This window comes from Beta vulgaris, chromosome 7 (genome assembly GCF_026745355.1).
Source record: "Beta vulgaris subsp. vulgaris cultivar EL10 chromosome 7, EL10.2, whole genome shotgun sequence".
NCBI classification, from domain to species: Eukaryota; Viridiplantae; Streptophyta; class Magnoliopsida; order Caryophyllales; family Amaranthaceae; genus Beta; species Beta vulgaris.
The window spans coordinates 43,852,777-43,873,175 of record NC_079208.1 but is presented as its reverse complement, the minus strand read 5'-3'; the positions used below and the strand labels follow the sequence as shown (position 1 = coordinate 43,873,175).

The 20,399-nt window shown below is 37.6% G+C and overlaps 1 protein-coding gene across 1 annotated transcript; it reads right to left on the bottom strand.

The window, feature by feature from the left end:
- Positions 1-11,609: 11,609 nt before the first annotated feature.
- On the bottom strand, positions 11,610-12,479 carry LOC125499328 (WAT1-related protein At1g25270-like). Its single transcript, XM_048647795.2, has 3 exons — positions 12,326-12,479; positions 12,033-12,184; positions 11,610-11,929 (listed from the first exon to the last, which is right to left on the bottom strand). The coding sequence occupies exons 1-3, from the start codon at positions 12,338-12,340 to the stop codon at positions 11,827-11,829; spliced, it is 270 nt and encodes an 89-aa protein (XP_048503752.1). The 5' UTR covers positions 12,341-12,479; the 3' UTR covers positions 11,610-11,826.
- Between the last annotated feature and the right edge of the window lie 7,920 nt (positions 12,480-20,399).

Below are 20,399 nucleotides of genomic sequence, written 5' to 3'. Positions count from 1 at the left end.
TGAATGTATAGCTATTTATATTTGAATATATTTTAGCATTTAAATGATTCATTTCTTCAAAGATTGACTATTTGAATGTCAAATAAATTATTTTAATGATTTAAACAAGTTAAAATATTTTATTTAGCCATGCTTTGAAAACTATTTCAAAACCTTAAAATACTTTCTGGATTTGAAAAATGATTTCTAAGTGGGTATGAAGAACCCAAACACTATTTGAATTAAGAAAACAACTCCTAATTGGGTATGGGGTGCCCAAACATTAATTTCATTAATCATTAAACTCTATTTGAGTCCAATCACCTTTTTCTAAGCCCACAAGGGGAACCTATATAAACCCCAAAATTTTCCCACACAACTTTATTTTCTCTCTCTTCCTCTCAATGATTTCGGCCACCCTTAATATTCTCTCTCCTCCTCACCAGCTGACCACCACCCCTCGCCGGCCGAGACCACCAACCTCGCCGCTACTGTGTTACGCTGATCCTTTCCTAGTGTCGCGTGTCTCTCTTTTAGATATTTGTTTTAATATGATTATGTTTAAAGATTATATTTTGATGATTAATTTATAAATATAATATTATATAATTTATGTATTAAAAAAATAACAATTCAGATTACTTATTTTGTTTGAATTGAATTCTTAGTTATCAAAGCATGAATTTTTAGGATTTTAAAGATTGAAAAATCATTGTAGTATAGTATAGTATAATTTATGAAATTGATTATTCTTATGATTTTAAATATGATTAAGCATGGTTAAAAAGAGTTTTGATATATAATATGTTGTTGGAAACTTGAAAACAGTATTGTTAATGGAGATTTATGATGGTAAAACATTAGTTTTGAGAGTTGTTTGCAACTAGTATAGTAGTACTATACTAGGAGGCTGTAATAATTAAATTCTAATAATGGAAAAGGTTTTTCAGCACTTTCAAGAAGGGTTTAAAGTATTTTATTATTGCTGTAAATTCATAAAGCAATGATTGTGAAATTATATTGGTTGTTTTAGGTGGAAAACTCTCTTTAGGCGACTTTTAAGGTTGTGAAAGGGGCCACTCGTTTTGTCTACACAAGGTACATACATACCTATATGTTGATTGGATTAGTATCATGATTTAAGGATGATGATTATGTAGTATCATTTATAGGAACTATTTTGAGTTCATATATGATTTATATTGTGTTGGATTTGCATGTTTTATGCCGTTGTGTGAAACATGTTGATTACGAGATTTATATTATGTTTCTATGGAAGATTGATGCAATCATATGGTTGGAAACTTTATATTAATTCACATGGGGGAATTAATATATGGAAAATTTGCACAAAATCACCTTAAGTTTTCATTTATTTAGAAACTCCCACCTTTATGTTTTTTTCCCTAAATTTCCACCTAAACTTTACAAAACCTTTATAAACTCCCACCACTTAACGGATTTTGCCAAACTCCGTTAGTGGTGGGACCCACATCAGTTATTTCTTTTGTTTTTCCCTCCAAACAACTCACTTTCCCCTTCTTATATAAGAGAATGTCCCTCCAACACAAGCAACAAAGGGGGCAGACCTCCTAATGGGGGAAGTGAGTAGTTTGGAGGGAAAAACAAAAAAAATAACTGATGTGGGTCCCACCACTAACGGAGTATGGCAAAATCTGTTAAGTGGTGGGAGTTTATAAAGGTTTTGTAAAGTTTAGGTGGAAAGTTAAGAAAAAAAAACATAAAGGTGGGAGTTTCTAAATAAGTGAAAACTTAAGGTGGTTTTGTGCAAATTTTCCTTAATATATTTATATGGGCTGGATCATGATTGATCATGTTGTTCCCATTTGAGTATTTCACTACTTTATAAGGATCGAGGGTCTTATTTGGTAAGTTGTTATTTTATACCTTTGAAAGGTTGGTTGGTTGTTGGCTAAGTTCAGTAAATAAGGAAGGTTGGATTAAAGTTTGAATTAATCTTGGGTTATTAAGTTTTTTGATCACTTATCTAATCCTAAGATAAAAATGGAAGTTTATGCTTGTTTGATGATTGTATTATTTGTATTGCTTGTGAGTCATAACAAGTAATAAATGGTTAATCATGTAAAGTGAAACATGGATAACAATAGCTTTAGACTTGTACAATTCAAAATAAACTTTAATTTTCTTTTAATATATAGTCATGTGTGTTGCATTGCATTTATTTTTATTTGTTGGTTGCTTGATGGTTTATGTTATTATGTGCGATGGTATATAACTTGTTGTTCTTTTCCAATCAAGTGGTGTTTTTATCTGAGTACTACGTATCTGTTTTATTATTATTTAAAAAAAATTTCTAGTTTGAGTTTATATTCTAAATGTTATTTTAGATCATTTCTCTTAATATATTTCATACTTATATAAGAGTTATATTGTGGTATTCAAATTTTGTTATTGTTAATATTTTGACATACTTTTTTGAAAAACATTTAATTTCAATTATTTTATAATGGTTTAGAAAAAAAAAAGGGGTTTTGAAATAGTCTTTTAAGATATTCTTCAAATAATTTCTCTTATACTGTCTTCGAGCATCTATATTTATAGATATTTTCCTTTTAATATTTTTTTATTTTTCATGCTAATTATTGGTCAATCTTTAATTGTGGTAATAAAGTTTCATAGTCTTTGAAAGTAAAAGTACCTGATGAGTTATTGTGGGTTATAGATTGAAATGTTGATGTAAACTATTATGTTTTAAAGCTTAGCATTCAACAACTTTTACTTTAGTTACTAATTTACTTTTTTATTAGCATTATTTTCAAAACTAAAATGCGTGAACGAATCTCATTTACTATTTGTTGTTTCTTATCCAAATATTTGATGGTTGCTCATTTTATAGTAAAGTTTTGTTTTATTTCTTTACTTGTTATTTAATTATCTGACTTTAACTATTTTGTTTTATATTCTTTGAAAATTTATGAAATTTATATACTTAGTCGAAATTTGAAACGTGTTTGAGTTAGTATTAAGTCATAATGGGTGATTCCTTTGACTTGTATGTTAATTTGATAAGTCTAAATTTTAAACTTGTGTGAGTTGATATTAAGTCATAATGGGTGATTCCTTTGACTTGTATGTCAATTTGATAAGTTGACACATTTTATCTATTTTGATTTAATTTCCTTTTTGAGTTGATATTAAGTTTATATTGGGTGATTCCAGTAAACTTTAATGTCAATTTGATATGAAGGCTTTCAAATAAGTTTTGTTGATACTAGGTTGCATTGGGTGGTTCCTCGCACATTTGCGTCAACTTGGAAAATTTTATAATTTTTTTTTATAATTTAATACTTTATCGCCTATTTAATATTAGTGTTTCGTCATTGTGAAATTTATTTTAAAGTTTTCAAATTATTTTGTGAACTTGAAATTTCATATGTATGTTTAGGAGGTGTACGCTCTTATAACATATGTCATGACTTGTGTTCGAAAGTGCTATTTTAATAAAGCAGCTAGCTACTCTTTATTAAAATGTTCTTATCTCTTTATGTGGAGTATAAACATGTGTGGTTACCTCTATTTAAATTGGTTTGACTATCAATCTAAGAACTTTCGCTTCTTCATTTCCTTTCAAAAAAATATTTATGTATGATCAGATTTATTCTTTTATAATTTTATGTAAATATTTATTCCTGCTTCTTTGCAAAATTACCTATAGTTTATTGTGCTAAAGTTTCTAACTTAAACTTTCTACTTGTCTTTTGTTCTTCCACATTTTATAAATGATGGTTGTTACCATGCTTTCTTACTATAAAACTCTGATCTATTTGATCTTCAAAAAAAAAAATGTATGTTATTTGAGTTATCAAATTTTATACCCACAAAATTGTTTAGTTCTTAACTAATATCCATCAATCTCTGTTTCTTAATGTTATGTATCTAGAGTATTTTCTTTTCATCTCTTGGTTGTTTTGAAGTTTCAAGGACGAAACTCTTTTAAGGGGGAGTAATTGTAACACCCCGTAATTTTCAACCTTTATGTTTTGGTGTTTGTTTATATTAAAATGATATTTTTCGTAAATATATAATTTATTCTTCAATTATTTTGGAGCATGTTGTGAAAATGTGTGCATATTTTTATTTGTTGTGATATATTTATGTATATTTATTTTTAAAGGTTAGTTGTTTATTTTTAAAGGTTAGCTATTTATTTTACAGTTTTTTCACCAGGTACCCCTGTGGTTTTTCAAAATTCATGGGGTACCCCTGATTTTAAAAAAATGCACAAGGTACCCTTATTATTTAAGTTAAATGCACCAAATACCCTTAATGACTAACGGTGTCAAGTTTCCGTTAGTCATTAGGGTTAATTAACTCCTCTAATCCTAATTAAACCCTAATTAAGCCCTAATTAAGCCCTAATTAACTAACTAAAGCCTAACTTCATAACTTGAAACCCTAACCCCCAACCACCACCCAACCACCACCTCCCTTCCTCTCCCCTAACCCACCACCCCTCCAACAACCCCAGCCCCCCATCCAGCCCCCCCTCCCCCTCGCCGGCAACCCCTCTCCGTCGCCGGCAACCACCTCCGATCCCTCTCGCGCCGCCTTGCCGACAACCCCCTGCAGCAAGCCTCCTTCCCCCTTGATTTCCCCAACCCACCGCCACCGCCATCCCCCAGCCCCAACCCCACGCCCACCCCCAACCCCACGCCCACCCCCACCCCCACAGCGTACCCCCACCCCTAGCAGCAACCACCACCATTCTTGATTTCAAAACCTGTTTTCAAAAATCAATTTCAAAAACAATTTCGAAATCATTTTCGAAAATCAATTTCGAAAACATTTTCGAAAATCAATTTCGAAAACATTTTCGAAATCAAGAACCATTTTCGAAAAGGTTTTTGAAAATGGTTTTCGAAAACCTTTTGCGAAAATTTGCGAAAACCTTTTGAAATCATTTTCGAAATTAGTTTTGAAATCAGTTTTTGAAATCAAGAAAATCAATGAAGAAGAAGGAGAGAGAAATTAAGAACAACATTTGCGGGGGTGGGGGTGGGAGAAATCGACGGGAATGGGGGAGGGGATAGGGCTGTGAGGGATGGGGGAGGGTGGCTGTCGTGGGGGTGTGGGAGGGAGGGGTGATGCGGGGGGGGGGGGGAAGGGCGGCTGCTGCGAAGGGTGGGTAAAGGAGGGGAGGGGTGTTGCAGGTGGTGGTGAGTGGGTGGGGAGGGGTTGGGGAAGGTAGAAGGGGGATGTAGTGGGTGGGTGGTAGTTAGGGTTAGGGTTTAGGTTAGGGGTGGGTGTGGAGGTGTTAGGGTTAGAAGGCTTAATTAGAGTTAGAGGGCTAATTAGGGTTAATGACTAACGAAAACTTAACGCCGTTAGTCATTAAGGGCATTTGGTGCATTTTATTGAAATAATAAGGGTACCTTGTGCATTAGTTTAAAGTTAGGGGTACCCCATGAATTTTGTTAAAGTACAGGGGTACCTGGTGAAAAAACCGTTTATTTTAAAAGTTATATAAGTCTCGTTATTTGTTTAGGCGTTTAAGATGCAGTGTTGTCGCGTAGCGTTGTTCTATCATTAATGGACCGAGTTGGGTGATGAAATGTTGCATCACATGTGGCATGTCATGTTGGCCAAAAATCAGCAATTATGGTGTGGAGCAAGAACAATTTTGGTGCTCATTAAGTTAACCTTTGAATCTCTTGTAACTCCCCTTTTAATTCCCCATTAACTCACTTAATGTACTCTTAAACCTTTGCTTAATGAGGTGAATAATCTCAATCTTGCATTTAAGCCCCTCCATAATGCTGGAAACAAGTCAGGAAGTTCGTGCATAACAACTTCTCTTCTTCCCTCTTCTGCATTTTCGGCATTTCTGCACCCCTATCTTGTTTGCATCATATCTCCTTCATCTCTTATCAGAATTGGACGTGTGAGTAGTCAGAATTCATCTACTCGGAAAGATATTGCTCAAGGTATGATTTGCTTTTGAAGAAGGTGAAATACGCATCTGCGGTTTATATTTCAAACAGACAACTCATCCGGTTTTCTTGGAGTTTTCGGGAGCAATGTTATTCTCTTCTTTCTTTGCCATTCTAGTATTATTTCCCACCTAAAATTCAGGTAACTAGCATCTCTTCTAGCACATTAGGATTAGAGTAGTGATTTCGGTATTGTTAGGATTTGTGTTAGTAGGCTAGAGATCGTGTTATTAGGCTTAGTAATATGTTAGGATGCTATTAGAATTGTTCTTGTTTTTTTATTCATATTAGTATCATGTTAGGATTGTATAAATGTTATTCTTCATTCCTATTGTTACGCTTGTGATGTTATATGTATTTTTATCATGAAAGTATTAGGAATTTGTGAAAAATTAGTAACATGATGTTAGGGTTATGTTTAAGCATGTTTGTTGTATGTTGTTTAAGGTTGGATGTGGTTTTGGATGAATTTCGGTTGTTTTAGTGCTTTGAAATTTATTTATTTTGAGCTATGATTCACGTATTTTGTGATTAATCATGTTAGAATAATTTATTATATGTTGAATTATCATGTTTGGGGAATGTGTAATTATGTTTCATGTTAATCCTCTTGTTAAACTAGTTACTTTCTATAGTATAATCATATATTGGTTTGGGTATACATCGTTATGGTGTATGAGCATATATGGTGAAATTTTGGATGTAATAACATACCTACTGTTGTGCATGAGAAAAAGGAAACATAAGACATTTCGCGGCTCGCGAGCTATTTCACGACCCGCGATCAGTTTGGACAGTGTATGTTCAAAGTGTCATATCTCACTCGTTTTACATCGGAATTGAGCTTATGACCATTCGTTGGAAAGCTATTGAGATAATCTATAGAATACTTTTGGAATCTCATAAAAAAATTGTGTACGCTAATAGTTATGTGTATTTGAAGTTGCTTCTTATGTTTAAAATCATTTCAAAAGGCGTAATTTGTTATGTTGAAGCATGTCAAGACTTGTTTTGAGGTGAAATCTTGTTACGAAGTTTTTTTTGAAGAATTGTTATATGTTTTATTTATTTATTTTATTATAATTATTTTTTTTATTTACTTTGGGAAGAATAAATATTGTTGATTTGAGACTCTTGGGTTGCGATCCTAGTCTCTGCTGATTTTCGATGTAAGGCCTTAAGGACAACCTTATTAATTTTATTTGAGGGTTAATTGGTGAATAGATTATATTATTTATTTGTGTAACTGTTTTTATTGAGATTAAGATATCTGGTGTAGTCCCCGGTGAGGAACATGACAACCACTTGATTTGCGAACTAGGGGTGAACTTGGGGTTAATTGTTGTCATCCGAGAGGTCAGGTAGTTCTGTGTGTTCTACCCTACATCGGGAGTTTGGCCATTCTTAGACAAAGGCAGTGGGGAACGTAAGCCCATAGAGTAACCTGGAGATTGTGATCTGACAAACCTGAGGAAGTGGGTTGCGATCCACTGGCGTTCTGCTCTTTCTTAAAACCTATTATATTATTTTGTTTAATTTTTTTGGAGGCTTATGCTATGGTTCTTGTATGGCTATCTTAAGTTCGTTATTGTTGATTTACTTATTGTTATTAGACGCATATTGTTGTGTAGTAACATTTATTTTAAATTTAATTAAAATTGCTATTTAGATCCTATATTGGGCTGGGAGAGCTGTTAGTTACTCCCCACTGATTGTGGATATTTGTTGCATATTTTGCAAGTTTTGTTGATGGGGATTTTCTTTGACTTTGGGCTCGGATTGAGATGCGAGAAATAATATATTAGGTGTTTTAGTTCTAGACTTCTTTTTAGTTTGAGATAGTTTTCTTATTTCGTTTTTAATCTAGGTAATTAATTTATTTATAGTATTTATTTAAGTTTGTTTTTATCACCTAGTTATTTAACAACATTTCTTATAGTAGTCACATTCCCAGAAAACGATGTTTCCGCCATCGTCCTATAATACTATTATTATTTCTTTCTTTTCGTTTGAAAGGTTGGTTGGTTGTTGGCTAGGTTTAGTAAATAAAGAAGATTGGATTAAAGTTTGAATTAATCTTGTTTTTTTAAGTTTTTTGATCACTTATCTAATCCTAAGATAAAAATGGAATTTTATGCTTGTTTGATGACTGTATTATTTGTATTTCTTGTGAGTCATAACAAGTAATAAATGGTTAATCATGTAAAGTAAAACGTGGATAGCAATAGCTTTAGACTTGTGCACATCTGAAGTGTTGGACAAGTAGAGAGTTAGAGTAAATGGTGGTAGCCCATAGTTTATACTGGGACTGGATTGATCATCATGTCCTATTTTTATTTTAAAGGTTCCTCGATATCCTAGGCCATGGGAATACAAATTTGCCCCCGTGTTTCGTCTACCAAAGGGAAGGCTGGTTTTTAGTCAGACAACTCATTTCATTGAATATTCCATCTAAAGTATTTAAATTATTGATTCTGAAGTTTAGTTCAGTACAAGTTGTCTGCAAGGTTATTATATTATTATTTTTTCTGGTTTGTTATGTAGTAGTATCATGTTCGGATTATTTCTTTATTTATTATGTATTACTCAGTTTTTTAGTGATTACGTGTTTTTGTTATCATGGATATGCCTTATTGATCATGTGATGACCCATTTCTGTGAGCAGTCTCTAAGGATCAATAGTGCATTGTCCATCTACAAGTTTGAAGATGATGCATCTGAGTAATTTTCCCTATTAAATAGGGAGACATGATTATGTGTCTATAGTATCTGAGTAACTTTCCCTATTAAAAACCTAGTCTTTGTTCGTAAATTTACCGCTCATAATTTAATTTAATAGAATTTGAGCTATTTGGTTTTTCAGTGAAGGATCACAAAACCGGGAATAGAATAACGAGATGCAATAGTTTGGGATACGCTAAACCACCAAAACATCGTCCATATATCTTGCAACCATCCTAACAACTCTGTCCCTGACCACATTGCACATCCACCTTGGCCACCCCGGAGAAAAACCTTTACGCTTTCTTAGGAGCAATAGTTTTATAGAATTTAGTTAGGAGCATACCTCCGGTCTTCGTAATTCTTATCCAATTGGGAAACATGTTTGACTTGCTTTTAATAATTTTGATAGTAGTAATTCATATGCTTTTGACATTATTGATTTAAGACATCTCTATTCATAGTATTTATAGTTGTAAATATTGCTTAGTTTTGCTTGCTGACTTTACTCATTATGTGTCAACCATTCCCTTCATTAATATACACATCTGAAGCTTGTCAATCCCTCTTGAACTTGACATAATATGTCCTTAGTCAATTTGAATGATTTAATAAATCCTCCCAAAGTGACCATGAATATGAATTTGATAATGACCCATTCAAATTATTCTATACTACCTCCGTTTCTTAAAGATCTTCCCTCTTTTCGTTTAAGTATGTTTCCAAAAGATCTTCCCTCTTTTACTTTATTCCTAATTTGGAATTTTTTTTTTCGGATTTTTTAACTACAATAATACAAACTTTTGGCCGTTCTCTCGCAATAATACAAACTTTTGATTATTTTTTAATAATACAAACTTTAGGCCAAAATAGGTAAAAAACAAATTATAAAATGATATTTCTTCTTTCTCCCTCCTCCCCCAACGCCCCACCCACTTGAACCACCTCAGCCCCTCCCCCTACCCCACAACCACCAACCCCGAAAACAACCCACAACCACCACCCCCGAAATCCACCAAACCTAGCCACCCCCTCCCCCACCCCACAACCACCACCGAAACCAACCCACAACCACCCCCCCCGAAACCAACCCGCATACCCCACTCCCGAAAACAACCAAACCCAGTCACCCCCTCCCCCACCCCACAACCACCACCCCAAAACCAACCCACATACCCCACCCCCGAAAACAACCAAACCCAGTCATCCCCTCCCCCACCCCGAAACCAACCCATAGACCCCACCCTCAAACCAACCCACATACCCGCACTCGAAAACCACCAAACCCAGCCACACCCCCCCCCCCGAAAACAACCAAACCCAACCATCCCCCCGAAAACCACCCCACTCCACTCTCTCACCCTCGAAATACACAAGACCCAACCACGACCACCATGAACCTCATCCACCAAACCTTATCAACACCTTTATCTTCCCTATCTCCACCTCGAATTTGGAATTAGGGGTAGTGCGACTAGAGCTAATGCGAAGAATCAGGAGAGAAAATAGGGTGATGGTGTCGGCAGCGTCAGAGACGTTCGCGTTGATGCTCGTTGGTGCTGGTGCGTCGTGAGGTGTGGTGGTGTGGTGTGGTGATGGTGTGTCGTGAGGTGAGGTGTGTTGGTGTGGTATGGACGCATGTTGCGGTGTAGTGGTGCAATGGTGTGGTATGATGTGATGTTTTGGTGGCAGTTGTGGTTTCAGGATGGGGAGGGGCTTCTGTGGAGGTGTTGGGGTGACGAAGAGAGAAGGCTGGGCAAGGTCAGGGGTGGGTGAGGGAGAAAGAAAAAAAAGTTTTTTTTTTTTTGTTTTTCAAATTTAAATAAATTTTTTTAAAATCAACCAATAAGCAAGCGACATGTGTCTTAGGGGAGTGCCACTTATGCATTTTACCTACACCAACAAGTTAAGAATCGGTCGTGACCTACTGGAGGAATTTTGGCCTAAAGTTTGTATTATTAAAAAATAAGCAACAGTTTGTATTATTGCTAGAGAACGGGCCAAAGTTTGTATTATTCCAGTTAAAAAATCCTTTTTTTTTTCTCCTTTTTACCCTTTCATGTCCCTATCATATGGTCCACCATTACATTATTAATTTAATTTTACTCCCTTTCTCTCTCCTACTTTAACCTCTTTTTATTTGTTTATTTATCTTAACCCCTTTCTCTCTCCTACTTTACCCATCTCATACCCCACACAAATTAATTCTCATTGGTATCTGTAGTAACAGTAACAAAGAAGATCTTTAGGAAACGGATGTAGTATTCAACATCTAGTTATTTTGCGCTTCTCCTGTCCCCCACACACCATCACAAAATGGCGAAGCTTAATGAATGATCCACGCCACAAATAATGTCATTAGCTCCCTCCTATTATATGCCTCCATTCCACCTCAATATTGGGAATATGCTTTAGATATTGTTACATATCTTCTTCGTATCTTGGCTACCAAAACTTTAGAAAACATTACCACTACATAGGCATTATTCCACATCATCCCATCCTATAATCATATCTGCGTCTTTGGTTGTCTATGCTTTCTGAAACTCACTGCTACTGCTGTTAATAAATTTTCTCCTCGCTCCACACCTTTTTTTATTAGGCTATCCTACAATGCAGCGACTATTGATTGATCTAGTGCTAAAGAGGTTCTATACTTGTGGGATCAAAGCCTACTAGAGGGTTTTTTGTACAAGACCATGTCTATATAGGTCAACTTCAAAGTTAAGATCTCTATCCTAAAGTATAAATGTCACATACTAAGGGTATATTGACCAAAAATAGTTATTGCGGTAGCTGTTAGTTGTAGTAATTAGTGTTATTGTCAGCTATTGTATTACCTATTAGTTGTCAGATATTAATTGTAAGAGTTTGACTTTTACTGTTAAAATTTCTTTTAAGATAAGTAGTTCGATAAAGTAGCTATTAGTGTAGAAAAACAACAAAATAAATGATAGCAATATTCAAAAACTACTCCAAAAAGCTAAATCTACCCCCCAAAACTAATACTTATAGCTTTTCAAAACACGAGTCCAAAAACTAAAAGCTAGTTCAAAAGATATCGTCGAACACGCCTAAGTAATTAATGAATTTTGCTGATTCTTAACAAGCTAGAGCTTAACAAGCTAGACAGAAGCCGAAAATAAAACTGTTCCTACAACATCTCATCTTCTCCTGTTGAATTGTCATTGTTCTCATCTTTTTTCCCCCGAATGACCAGGTAAATTCCAATACCAATAACAACAGCTCCTATTAGGCTGCAAACAAGAAAGTAAGAATGAAAAAGTTATATATTTGTCTTGTTTGATATACACATATATATTGTAGTACTTTTTTTAAAAAAATATTATAAATTTATACCTTCCCGCAGCAAGAGGCTCATGCAGGATGAAAGGGCTAAGGACTGCCACCATGATAAGGGTAATACCACTGAATGGGGAAACAAAAAAGCGACCCTTTTTTGCGATGCACCATGTTGTGAGAATCATAAAAAGCCCAGAAGCTACAATTGCCTAGATATCAAACTTAATATATTACATAAAATAATATTTATCGCTCTATTACTAACCAAAACCATTAATTCATGTAATGAAGAATATAATTACTTAACTTAAAAATGATAAAAATTCCATTAATTTGTTAGATAACCTTACCATATAGATTATCATGACCCCCTCTATGGTGAAGTTAATCTTCCAACCGTCCAAATCCCGGTCCGTAATAATGGCAAAAATTAGACACTGGATCGCCCCTATTCCTACTATTAGTCCAGTAGCTCTTAAAGAATTTGGATACTTCCTCAGCAATATATCCTAACAAACGAGAAATGTAGTATATTGTAACCAAACATAAAAGCTTATTGAAAGGGATAAAATGAACTAAATAAACCAATAACGTATACCTCAATAACAATTGACGCTGCTGAACAGATACAACTCCCAATTGCCGCAAGAACGCCAAGAAATTCATGGTATTCAGGCAGACGTGACGCGAAATGCTTAGTGCGGGGCAAGTCAGTGCTGGTCGCTAGCAACGCATGGAGACCAAAATTTAACACTCTCCCCTTATAAAAGCTAAGGATCATAGCCCCACTTATGGCTATGATTGTCCCTAATACTTTCGCTCTGCCGGCCCACGAATGTATGTGCAAACTCTCCCGCCTAATTTTTTTTATAAAAAGAATAAGTTCGATGCAAATTATTATAAAAGTTAAAATTGACCTCAATACCACAAATTATGACCAACTTTGACTAGTAGTCAAAATACTTCAAACTATTGGCTTAGGTGCAACGAGTGTCATAAGTCAAGCCGGAACTAACTTTTCTTGCCGACCGCAAAGAATCAGCGTTATTTTTTTTTTTTCATTTTCCCTTTTTCTTTCTTTTGTCCTATTTTTTCATTGATGAGGAGCCAAATAAGTCACATGAACATATGCCGATAAAAGTTAGCTTCAACGTCATTTATTTATCCAGTTGCAACTCAAACGACGATTTGACAATAGATATCCAATTGGTCGAACAAACAACAATGTGTTTTTAAAATAAAGTTAATGCATGACAAAAATGTGAAAAGCTCAATGGTCTTGCACTCATGGCAATATGGCATTAAGCATTGTAAGTTTGGAACAAGGTTTCTTCTCTTATTTGACAATTTAACATGGACAGTGCGCAGGACCACGGTCTTTTGAAGACTATTTTGGCGACTTATATTTCATAGATCATAAACACTTATTAATAACATACCATATTTATAAAAGTATCACATTCATGTGGGGAGGCTGTTTCCTTCTATATCCTAATGGATGAGTGTTATTTTGAGTTCTATCTTGATTTCACGCAAGCGGCAAGCAACGCATTATTGCCTTGCCTTAAAGGTATTACGTAAAAAAAAACTAGTTCTGAAATCTGTAGGAATATAATGGATTGTTAAATTTGTTTTTTTGAATGTTTTGAAATAGCATACACTACTTTTGTAGAAAGCATCATAACATTTTCTTCTTAAGGAATGTCTTGTTTTCCCACGTTTTGCAAATTCTATGCAACGCACTAATGTAATAATTTTTTCGATATAAGTAGCAACAGCAATCAATGGAAGTATAAGTTAAGATTCAATGTATGGGAATTTATTCACATGCAAGTATAATCCGCTACATTGCAAATCTGAGGGAGTGAGGGTTCCGTTTAATGAGCTACATATTCGAAATTATCCATCTAAATTGGCCAGAAAAACAGCAAGAAATTGCCGTGAATTGGAACATACATTTAATTTTAATATCTAAATGATATCAGCATATAAAGATCAAACACATGCATTAAGATTACTATTTACAGGAAAGGGAAGTGATTTTATAAATTAGGGAGTCAAAATCAGAACAATACCTAATGTGATACTCCATCCGTTCTAATTTCTTCCTTGTTATTGTTACTAGAAATACTAAGGAGGTAAGAGTAAGAAATAGAGAGTGTGTACAAGTGTGTCCTTTTTGTTTATATAAAATAGGAGACAGAATATGGTTGTGAAGGAATGTAGAATTATGTAAGTCGAACATGTGAATAATTAAAGTAGTGTGAATATTTTATAACCGGAAAGAGTAATATTTTCAACTATTTATTTTATCCCTAATCAATAGCCATATAGTTTACCCTTCAAAAAAAATAACCATTTAGTTTAATTTCCAGGTATATAGCATATAGCAGTATGAGTAGGCCCTTCACTCTAATATCAGTCTATTACTAACAAAAGTTAGAAACTTAGGTGATTATTCTAAAACATCCAAAAAAGATGAAAATAACATATGAAGGTATGATGAATTGTAATATTACCTCAAAATAATTGCCAGGACAAAAGTAACTGCAGGAAACAAGTTTGATACGGCTGTTACCGTAGTAGCTGAAGATTGTTCTAGAGCCACCATGGATAAGTTATAGCTAACTACGCCCCTGAAGAAAATGCATATAAACGTCCAATAAAGAATCATACTATCACAATGTTGTTAAAAAGAAGTAAAGAAGAAAAAAGCAAGACAGGAATTTGTGCATGTTTGATTTTACTGCCCATTGTCAATTTTCTGTTCGAGTAAAAAATGTATTATCTCAATTTTGTGCTTGTATAATTCTATCAAATGGATTATACTTTATATATATAAATCACTGTATGTCTCTCCAGAATTAATATAGTAAGTACTTATCCAAAGAAGCCGCATAGGAATGCTAACCCGAGGACGGTCCAAGTGAGAGAAGGCTCAGCCACACTCCTATCACTAGGCGGTGTATTTCTCCTTGAAAACCTAGGATCAATTTTATTATTATGAATAAAGTAATTATAAACTGAAGTATGAAATATGACATGGTATAAGTATTGATAAGTAGTGAGAGTTTGTTTACCTTTCTATCAAGTAAATTGCAGGTGGATAGAATAGGGTTGCCAAAACCATACTGTATGGGTATAACCCAAGTATATTAGCGGCCGTACAAGAGGTGTCCGCGAGCATGGCACAAGACGCGAATATGCTAAAGGCATTAGAAGCACCATCCAAGTCAGTTTGTCCCTAAAGGTCGGCAGTGTTGGCGAACGCCTAACAAGACAAAAGAAAGGGAATCTTCCCACCTGTCAAGTGCGTCACAGCCCTACACGTGTCGAAAGATTATACGCCCTGTCAGAGGAATAGTACTTCTATAAATACCCCAATGGTACTATTCTGCAGGTACATTCTCTCACACTAAAAATAGCTTATCTATCTATCTCTAGTTTCTCTCTCTAAATCCCAGTGGGACCAATTACTGACTTGAGCGTCGGAGGGGGTTTCCTCAGAACCACCCCGAGGGCAGCTTACCTTTGCGTATTGTGCAGCTTAAGGACGTGACCTCTCACATCTTAGCGGCCTTGTAAAGGACGCTAACCGTTTCCACACCGAAACAATTTGGCGCTAGAATGAGGGGCCCTCCCCACCTTCCAAGGAAGCAGTCATGGGTGACGCGAACAATGTTAGTCAAGGTCCCAAGGAAAAAGATGTCGGTCAGACACCATCGCAGCCAGTCATCACTGGGGCGATAGGAAATCCGCAGTTCAACTATCAGACCCCTGAAGGACAAACTCCGAACAGTAATGTACCTCTTAACTTGGCTCAACTGAGTCAGTTTTCTCCTGAACAGCTACAAACTGTAGCGTCCTTCATTCAGATGTTGACCGGCAACCCCCAACAGAGTACACAAAATCAGCCAGTTGGCGGAGCCCGTAAGCGACCACTGGTTACGGCCGGTAGGAACGCTGACGGTACCCCGCTTTGTAAGATGCGATCTTTGAACCACAGCGGACGGGAGCTAGAGAAAAGGATTGATCAATCAGACTATGAGGAAGAGATATTGGAAACTGAAGAACTATACCATTTTGAGGAAGAGGCCCAAGGTGGCTCTCGCCGTGAGTACAGTGCCACAGGCGCTAGTAACTATTCGGCGGGAGGTCACCTGCTCATTAAGCCCAAACTTTCTCCTTTAACTATGGACATACTGAATCACCCGATGACAAGGATCAAAATGCCGACCTCCAAGTATGACGGCACTTCAGACCCGGATGATCACGTGACGGCCTATGAAGGCCATATGTTCCTTTACACCGAGGTGAACGCCATCTGGTGTAAGGTCTTTCCTTCTACCTTGACTGGCATAGCTCAGACGTGGTTTAAGAGTCTTTAACCAGGTAGCATTTCCAGCTTCTCTCAGCTGTCATCCACATTTAGCACTCATTTTGTTAGTAACAGACGCCGCGAGCGTACTACGGGAGAATTACTCTCCGTCAAGCAAGGGGCTAATGAAAGCTTAAGGGATTATATCGATCGCTTCAATGTTGAAGCAGTTTCGATTCCGCGGCTACAGCAGGATGTGGCAATTTTTGCTCTGATGACCGGGCTCAAGGAGGGATCACCATTTCAAAATTATCTGGGCCGAAAGTCTTACACCTCTTTGGGTCCCATCCTAGGCAAGGCCAATGATTATATCAGAGGAGAAGAGTTTGACAAAGTTGTAGGCAACCGTGAATCCGATAAGAAGGAGGATAAGGAGAAAAAGGAAAAGGGCCGCGAGAATGATCGCAACCAAGACGACAAAAGGCAGGAATCACACATGGTCAAAAGAGGAAATGTCCGAGAAAGGGAAAGCGATTGGTATGACCGCGATCTTAGGGACCAAGAGAGGAGTAGTCGAGAAGGGAGTGAACGCAAGGAGAGATTTGATGCGTACACTCAGCTCACTACCTCAAGGAGTCAGATCTTTCTAATGAACAAAGATAGCGACAAGTGGCAGCGTCCAAAGCCGATGTTCCATAAGAATCGCGATAAGAGCAAGTGGTGTGATTTCCTTGGAGATCACTGCCATCTAACTGAAGATTGTCGGCACCTGAAAGATAATTTGGAGGATTTGATAAGAAGAGGGTACTTCAGTTAATACAAAGCCCAGACCAAGGAAGGGGATCTGGTGAAGCCAGTAAGTCGAAACGTTCAATCTAGGATCAGTGAGATCCACGTAATCAGTGGCGGACCTATTCACGGTGGAAGTGTGAATGGGGCTAAAGCCAGCCTGAAGGAGTTCAGGCACCAGGTCAATTTCAATGAAAGTATGCAATTGAAGCGACCGCCAGCCATGCCAGCCATGTCCTTCACTGTGAAGGACGTACAGCATGTGGTTTACCGGCATGATGACCCATTAGTGGTCACGTTAAAGGTGTCGAACTGTTTGGTCCATAGGATCTTGGTGGATGGAGGAAGTTCCGCCAACATTCTATACCTTTCCACATTCGAGAAATTGATGATAGGAAGGGAGTATCTGAAGCCTATCAGATATCCGGTGATAGGGTTCACGGGAGCGTCCGTGACCCCGGAAGGTTTGGTGAGCCTCCCTGTGAGGATTGAAGATGATGCCGAGGCTCGGGATGTCATGACAGAATTTCTAGTGGTTGATGTTCCAGGCGCTTATAACGCCATCATTGGGCGTCCAGTCATTCATGATGTCCAAGGAATTGTCTCCATATATCACTTAACAATGTTGTATGTCACTAATGAGGGAACGACAGCGAAGTTAAGAGGGAATCAGGAAGCAGCGAAGTCATGTTACTTAACAACGCTTAAGCAGCCAGCAAAGAGAATGCCAGTGGAGGAAATGAATCCGCCAACCAGGAAGCAAAGTAGAGCTCAGAGTCCATGTAACATTAGCGGACACGGCGTACGCGAATAAAAGTAAATGGCAAAATAAAAGGAGATTGACGGCTAACCATACAAGCATGCAAACATCAACAAAGCAAGACAAATCAAGATAACAAAAAACACTTGCCATAAATTAAAAGCTACTGGCTTGGCGGCCAACTACAAAAAAAAATAATATGGCGGCCAATGTAGAAAAGGCTTTTAGTTGGAGTCAAGTACTTGGAAACATAAATGGAATAATTGTTCAAAAAACGCCAACAACAAGCGAATTACAGCATCAAAAAGTTAACACTATTACAAAGTAGGGCATAAAGCTAAACACTATTGGAAGAGCAGGAAGAGCTGAGAGATGGCCGCCAAACACTTCAAGAGGGAGGGGGTCTTGGCGTCGAAGGCTCTCGAGGATCCACATCAGCGATGGCATCCTCGTCAGCAAAGTTTGGATTTCCCTTAAAAGGCGAAAGATGTTGGCCGGTAGCATGAGCATCCTCAATAACATTCCAGTCGAAACCTAGAACGGTCTTGCAGACACACCTCATGGCCGCTGCCCAGCCGCCATCGTATCTCTTATGAAGCTCCGCCACATACTCGTCTGAAGCCTTGAAATCAGCAACAGTCTTGGCGGCTCCTCTGGCTTCAGCAGCAGAGGTGTCCAGTAAAGCCACCTCTTTTTCAGTATTGGCGGTCTCCAAAGCTTTGGTCAGCGTCTGGACATTCTTCTCAGTCTCCTCCAACAGAGTCGCCCTCTGCTCCAGAGTTGCCACCTGATCTGTCAGCAGCACCAACTTCTCCTCAGCCTCCTGTAGCAGACCTTGACAAGTCTCCAAAGAGGCCTTGTAAGAGTCCGCCAACCTCTGGTACTCAAGATACTGCTCTATCAGCTCAATATCAGCATTGTTAGCCTGCAGAAGCAAACGAAGGGCGTCAGTAGAAAAAAAGAAGAAGAAGTGAGGACATACCACTAGCTGGTCATGAGCCAACCTCGTAGCAGGAGTCCTCGGGGAGCCCGAAGCACGGTCCAAGGGCAACTGCATACCCTTGAGAATACGATAGGCAAGGATGCCACCGTTTTCAGGGATGTTAGAATACAGCTACTCATCCTCCCTAACGTCCCAATTGGGCTGGTAGATCTTGCCAGGAGTGACGATTGTTATGGCTGAATTTTTTGACAGGGTGACACTGATGCGATGACGCGATGATTCGATGACGTGATACCATCTGACATGATGACAAAGTAAATGCAACTCGAAGACACAGCGAAGGATGCAAGATTGAGAGCAGGGCATTGAATGGTAACGGTCCAGCCAAATAAGGAAAGAGTAATATAAGCCATAAATTCAGCCGTTCAAATGGGACAATATTAAGACGTTGGAGCGTGAGCATGGAAAATCTCCCATGATTAAAGCGTGAAGTTAATGCAATAATTAGTGAGTTCATTTTTGTATTCGTTGGGAAAAAGCCAAGGAAAAAATAAGACATATAAAAGGGAGAGAGAAGTCATTGACATGTTTTTTACGCAATATTGTTGGAAGAACATTAGAGAGAACTAAGCATTCTTGTAAAAGACGGTCAGTCACAAAGAAAGATAGTGAACTATATTAGTTTGGTGGATCTCCAACCACTCGCGGTTTTTTACCCATCTTCATCGGGGTTTTTCGCGTCACCACTTTTGTGTGTTCATCCCCTTTGATTCCCCTTTGCATTCTTTTGTCGCATTGTCTTTAACATCATCTGGTTGACACGTCCCACAAACTTTAATTTCATCGTAAGTGATAAATTTTAACATAAACAATTTGGCGCCCACCGTGGAGCATAACTAGACCATCTACTGTTCAAAATCCATCAGATGGGAGAACACCTAACTCGAGGAAATGCGGAGGCAGTACGAACAAATGAGAGCAGAAATGCTCGAAATGAAGCAAGCTAACGAGCGTCTAGCTACTAACTTTACGACATCGCAGGAGAGGATACAGAAATTGCAAGAGGAGTTAGCATCGTCCAAGGCTTTGAAGGTCCGGCGTCGAGAAAATATAAATGACATCCCTTTGATGGGGAATCTTTCTGAGTCAGATGATGAAGAGCCTGAAAACGACGAAGAGCCCGAGGATGAAGATCCCTTGAACAATGAAGAGAACGACCAAGGCGAAGGAGAAGTGAATCTTATGACAAAGCGCATGGCTCAAATCGAAAAGCAAAACAAGCGCTTGATGAAGCTCATGTCCCAGCTCCCCGGAGCCCCAACACCTGGCATCGTGGAGCATCCCAACGGCTATGCAGTTATGATTGTTCAACCGACCCAGGCGAGCACGTCGCGCAATACAAGCAACAGATGTAGCAAGCGTCAATCCCTTGACACTTGGTAGAGGCCTGCATATGCAAGTCTTTTGGAGCCATGCTCACCGGTCCCCCTCTCAAGTGGCTTGGATCTCTCGGGCCAGGAATCATTGGCAATTTTTCCACCCTAGTCAATAAGTTCTATGAGAAGTTCGAAGGCAGTCGCAGTCTGGAAAAGCAGACGAGTGATCTTTATGGCG

Coding starts and splice junctions, on each gene's coding strand:
- LOC125499328 (XM_048647795.2), bottom strand. Junction 11,930..12,032: donor GAGCCTCTTGCTGCGGGAAG/GTATAAATTTAT, acceptor TCTTGTTTGCAG/CCTAATAGGAGCTGTTGTTA.